General features: G+C 46.1%; 2 protein-coding genes across 3 annotated transcripts in view; both read left to right on the top strand.

Moving 5' to 3' along the window:
• The window catches only part of LOC102678766 (L-lactate dehydrogenase B chain-like), a 3,253-nt gene extending 1,827 nt beyond the window's left edge, over nucleotides 1-1,426 (top strand). The window contains exons 3-7 of the mRNA XM_031510325.1: nucleotides 6-192; nucleotides 421-594; nucleotides 720-837; nucleotides 941-1,064; nucleotides 1,167-1,426. Of these exons, the coding sequence (XP_031366185.1) occupies nucleotides 6-192; nucleotides 421-594; nucleotides 720-837; nucleotides 941-1,064; nucleotides 1,167-1,334 (771 nt within the window). The 3' untranslated portion in view covers nucleotides 1,335-1,426. The remainder of the gene's footprint in view (nucleotides 1-5; nucleotides 193-420; nucleotides 595-719; nucleotides 838-940; nucleotides 1,065-1,166) is intronic.
• A 1,223-nt stretch (nucleotides 1,427-2,649) lies between these two features.
• The window catches only part of LOC102678898 (bestrophin-4), a 35,935-nt gene continuing 32,840 nt past the window's right edge, over nucleotides 2,650-5,744 (top strand). The window contains exon 1 of one of the 2 annotated variants that reach the window (XM_031510329.1): nucleotides 2,650-3,153. In XM_031510329.1, the coding sequence (XP_031366189.1) occupies nucleotides 2,926-3,153 (228 nt within the window). In that variant the 5' untranslated portion in view covers nucleotides 2,650-2,925. The remainder of the gene's footprint in view (nucleotides 3,154-5,744) is intronic. The other variant, XM_031510328.1, reaches the window with a different exon arrangement.

Here is a 5,744-nt window from a genome sequence, read left to right on the forward strand (position 1 = left end):
CGGAGAATGTTATTTCAGATTTTTGTATCACAAGCAACTCGAAGGTGATCATATTAGCTGCTGGTGCTAGACAAATGAAGGGTGAATCACGCTTGGACCTGGTACAACGAAATTCAGAGATTCTGAAAAGCATAATACCAACTCTGGTTGGTTACAGTCCAAACGCTGTGATCCTGGTCGTCAGTAATCCAGGTTGAAGAGAGGGAAAAGATTTGTTGGAAAATGTTGGAACGCTCGAGAAGAGATTCGACGTGTGAATAAGAATTCTGGAGACGAGTTAATCGAAAAATTGAAAAATTCTCGGGAATCTGGATCTCTCGTTATCCGAAATTTCTACTCAACTCGATCCGAACCGACATTTTCTCGCACGCATCCAACCCCCCCGAAACGACCGTTCAAAATCAATTGTTGCTTGCGCAGTTGACATTTTATCGTGGTTAACGTGGAAAATAAGCGGATTACCAGCAAGTCGAATAATCGGAACTGGGACTCACGTCGATTCGTCGAGGTTTCGTTTCTTAATCGCAGATCGTTTAGGAATAGCGCCTAGCTCGGTCCACGCCACTATTATCGGCGAGCACGGGGACAGTCAGGGTGAGTTCGAAACCTGCCACGCCTAAATTTACCATAAATTTCGAAATTTCGGCCATCTAATTTTACCCATCCGGGTGGGGACGAGACCGATCCGTATCCGTTTAAATCCGTTTCACGTTTCCTAGTTCCACTCTGGTCTGGAGTGAATGTCGCGGGTGTACAGTTTCGCGACATTTTGCCCAATATCGGCCTCGAGACCGACGAGGAAAGATGGTACGAACTTTCCAAAGAGGTGGTCAGACTGTGAGTGTATATGTCTCTCTACTCTTCCCCCCGAAATTGCACGAAAGCTTCGAGTCCAAACGATCACAATAATAATAATTTTGCTTTCCTCTCGCGGTTTCAGTGGACCCACCGTTAGATGTCTAAAGGGATACACCAATACGACAATTGGACTCGCTGCTGCCGACATCGTGCGAGCTATTCTCAACAACACGCAGAGAGTTATACCAGTTTCAACCTTGATTCAGGTATAGATAAATTGATTTTTCTCTCTCGAGACTCTCAAGATATAAATATATATATATAGTTTCTCTCTAATATCGAATGAAACGAATATCGTTTTTCTTTAGGGTCATCACGAAGTTTGTCACGAAATGTTCTTATCTCTACCTTGTAGCGTCGGTGAACAGGGAATCACGAATATCGTACGGATGCGTATCACAGAATACGAAAAGAAATTATTTCAGACATCGGCTAATGTTGTGTTCAATGTTCAAAAGGGTATTAAAGCTGTATGATTTATCTTTTTAATAATATGTGAATATCGTTCAATTGTATGCATTTTTTTTGTAAAAAGTATCGTTCAATATATCACGTCTCGTAGCGCTTACGCTGTGTTCTTCTTTCGACTATTGCTAGGTTATCGATCGGCTCCCGTCCGTTATTTCGAGGAAAAAAAAAAAAAAAAAATAAAAATAGAAAATTATCCATCACTTCTCCGAACTAATTCGTCCTGTCGTTTCGAAACACGAGGCAAACACGTGCGTAAACGTCTATCCACGTCGCGTTTTTTTCCATCTCTCTCTCTCTCTCTTCGAACGTGATATTTCTCGAGAAGATCGAAAATGATCGATTGATCGATACGTTGGAACAAAAATTGGCGAAGCATTTTTTCCGATCGAAGAATCGAGGAGTAACAGGAAGATTGGATGGGTGTGTTTCTCTTGCGATGCGCGGAAAAAAAAGGCGATGGATGACCGGTGGATGGTATCAGAAGGTCGCTATTCCGCCGCAGGCTAGGCCACGGCAAGGTGAGAGAGGAGTATCGGAATCGGCCGCGAGATGTCGCGGTGAAATGCTCGCGGAGCAAGGCGAGCCGCGGTGTTACGGCATTCGAACGGCGACAGTGCCGTAAAAACATCGTTTTCTTTTTCGAGGAACACAGATTATCTCGATTATCCAACTTTCCGACGAATAGAATCGTGGCCAAAAATTTCGAGAATCGTCCTTGCGTTCGAAGAACGAAGGGATGGCGAGGATGAAATCAGCGATGTCTCTCTTATATAAAAGCGTAGAGCGAACGAGTCGACGAAGCTGGCCAAGATCGTGGAAATAGCCGAGCCACGGTGTTGATGTCGAGCGAAGAAGCGAACAGAAGCCAGGCCAGAAACGCTCTCCTTTTACTTGGTTCGAAAGCAGATCCATTCGAAAGGCGAGGCGTGTCATCGATTTTTAAAGAATTCTTCGCGTTCGCGATCGTACACGGAAATTCGCTCGATACGGTTTCGAAAGCGCGTCTCCAGAAATTCGTTGTAACCAGGAAAATATTTTACGAACGATCAAAATATTCGAATTTTAATCGAAACGATCGAAAGAGAAAGAAAAGCGAAAAAAAAAAACGCGAAGAAAATCGGTACGAGCCGATTAATATTATTGGTAACGCGTCATACATCGCAAGAAATTTTCCGATTAATTTACGTCAATGGTAAAAGTCCGATATATTATTGGAGCAAATAGGTCGATTAAAGCGAAGGAAATGGTAATGAAAGATTGAAAAAGTGGGAGGGGAGAGAAAAGAAAAAAAAAAAAAAAAAAGAAAAAAAAGTAAGTATTCCGATAGGATGGGTAAAAGTGGAAGGTTATCGGACAGGCGTAGACGGCACTGAGGCCCAGGTGGAGGTGGTAGCCGGGCCCCATTCTCTGTTGGTCCTGTCGTCTGTCAGTGGAGCTCAGTCAGCAGACAGTCGGTCCGTCCGGTCAGCTGGTCCCGTCCAATCGTGTTAAAAGCTACCCGATGGTAAGCCGAAGGCGAAACACCCGATAGAACCCGGGTCAATCGAGCCTCGATCGTCAAGGATCGTTGAAAGAAAACGGCGGCCCGCGCGCCGCATGTGCGCGAGTGTAAAAACTTCTCCACCGGAAACACCAACGACACGGTGCGAGGTGCCAACTAAATCGAACGGCAGAGGAACACGGAGTGGCGGAGGGAAACGAAGGAAGAGGATAGAAACGCGACGGGGACGGTGTACACCTGGTCAGGCAGGAAATGACTATATCGTACGCGAGCGAAGTGCCAAATGGCTCCAGCTTCGGCTGCTTCTGGAGGATCTTGGTCAAGTGAGTCTTTTTTCTCTCTTCCTCCTCCTCCTCCTCCTCCTCCTCTTCTTTCATCGTATCCACGTCATTATTTCGCCACCTCGTCGTCGATTGAATATCGCGCGATAATTTCCCTCGTACGCGATATCGCGATCGATCGCGATCGATCTCGCGACACCGTGACAGGTCGAACGGATCCACCGCCGCCGCCGCCGCCGCCGCTTCCTACACGAGGCCTTAGCAACAAGTTCACGAGGTATAATGGATCGTCCTCTCGAAATTCCGTTCGACACCGGTGGAACACCACTGCTCGCGCTATCCGCACTTTGTCCCTTCGAAACCATTCCCCAAACGGAAAACGCGAGTCGCTCGTCGCGATGTTATCGTCTCGTACCTCGTAGTAGTAATAGTAGTAGTAGTAGTAGTAGTAGTAGTAGTAGTGGTAGTGGTGGTGTAGTAGTAGGAAACACCGCGACGCGCTTACGTTACGAGCGCGATACGCGAAAAGGCGGTGCTCTCACTTTCCTCACGGTGGATTAATTTCACGGTGACCGCGAGAGAGGAGGCGCGCGATCGATCCGCCGTTTTCTTTTTCGCCAAAAAAAAAAAAAAAAGAAGAAGAGAAAAAAATTCTCCTCGCGAAAAGATCGTCCCGCGCGACTCGGATTTTCAGCGTGCGGATCGCGATCGAAACAGAGGTGGTGTATACCTTTGGACACGCGTGCGGCCGAGGCGAGCGTTCCACAAGATACTGGAGCATACGCTTCTAGACAGTTTACATAGTCGGCGTGCCATGTAAGACGAAGATATTGCGATATCGCGACCGGTGGTTCGTTGTGCAACGTTTAACTTTCGACTCGATGTATCGTGTTCTCGATTTAGAGGCTGGCTGGCTGGCTGCATAAGGAGGAGGGAAGAGAGNGAGAGAGAGAGAACGATCGAGTCCTTGGACAAGGATTCTGCAAACGCACGTGCGGAAAACGAGGAAAATCAATAATAATCCAATCTCCTTTTTCTTTTCCCTCTCTCTCATTCGTTCTCTTTCACCAGTTGGATGGTTCGCGGATCGATTCGTAATCTTCACGAGCGCCACGTTAACGTTAAACGAGGTGGTATGGGACGAGACAGAAATTGTCCTGATTTTTTTTCCCTCAGAAAAAACGTACGGTTATATGAATCACAGTAGCGGAGCACGTAAAACCCGCTAGCACAGAAATGGTGCTCGGTCAACGCTTGCCAGTGTACGTTTTAAGGAAATAAGGTCGTCGATACATCGATTTTAGCCGTAACGACGCGCGCATTACGTGGAATATCGCCACGCTGTTCTCTCTACACCTCTGCCATCGAGATTTTCGTTCCAGTTGTCGGTTACATACGAATGAATACCGGTATTCACGGTGGCCAAGTTTCGCGCCTATTTCTCTCTATTATTTATTTTTCTCTCTCGATCTAACGATCGATTTATATATTAAAATCGAATCGTTAAAATCTGTCCTTTTTTTCTCTATTTCTTCCTTTTTATCCATATTTCTCGCGGATTCAACGTTCTTCTATTAAAAAAAAAGAAAAAAACTTGATCGATTTCCGCGTGGAAAAACCATTTAGTTGCGAGAATTTCCTAGGGATATCGATGCTCCTAGAGAGCAGATCGCGCTAAGTTGCACGTTATACAATGATCCTTATGTAAATCTTGGACGGCACGAATCCGTCCGAACGGTTAAATACGGGTTTGTCTAAACGACGTGGCGTGCAGGATTCCGAGAACGGAACAAGGCAGAGGGAATCGGCTGATCGAACGGTATCGACGTAGCAACGCGCATCTCCGAATCCGCCAACACTCGCGAATAAACCGGAACGGAGGAGGGAAGAAGCGCGACGCACGTGTGGAATCACACGACGAGTCGATAAAATCGATTGGTATTCGGAATGCACGGAGAAAAATAAATAATAATTCGTTCCTGTTCGTTCGGAAAGGAAAGGAAAGGCCGGTTATTATTGATCGGAGAGTTATTAATTAAAAAAGAGAAAAAAAAAAAAAAAATGGGATGACGCAAGGCGAATCGCCGCCGCTGCGAATTCCTCGGCCGCGAGTGTTCGTGAAAATGCATAATCTCAGCCAGGATAACGTACGATTTATCGAACGTCCTTGCCGAGACTCGTTTATTGACATTTGCACGACCTTTAGGTGCGGTGTTGGTGGATCCTCCGGTGATAATCTCGGTTTCTCTCAGGACTCGGGCGAGCGCCAACTTGAAAACGGCCTTAACGGCTTTCACGTAAGATCTCGCTTTCCTAAGGCTCGTTACACGCCGCATGGCGCGCGCGCGCGCGCGCTCTGTCCAACAGACTGCGACCGACGACTATACATCTATAAATAACCAACAACTTCCACAAATAGAAAACGCTTTTGTGATAGCACGCGCAACAACGATATCCTCGAGCTGGATACTATACTATAAATTATACACGCTCGATTCGAACAGGAAAAAGTCCCCTTCCGATTCGTTTCCGATTCGATCCCGTGCTTCCGATGCTATGCGATTCGAGCGAATAATAAATATATATATATATATATATATATTTTTCAGCATCCGAGTGTTGGAACGATTTTA

This window comes from Apis dorsata, unplaced genomic scaffold (assembly GCF_000469605.1).
Source record: "Apis dorsata unplaced genomic scaffold, Apis dorsata 1.3 scaffold_221, whole genome shotgun sequence".
In the NCBI taxonomy this organism is placed as follows: Eukaryota; Metazoa; Arthropoda; class Insecta; order Hymenoptera; family Apidae; genus Apis; species Apis dorsata.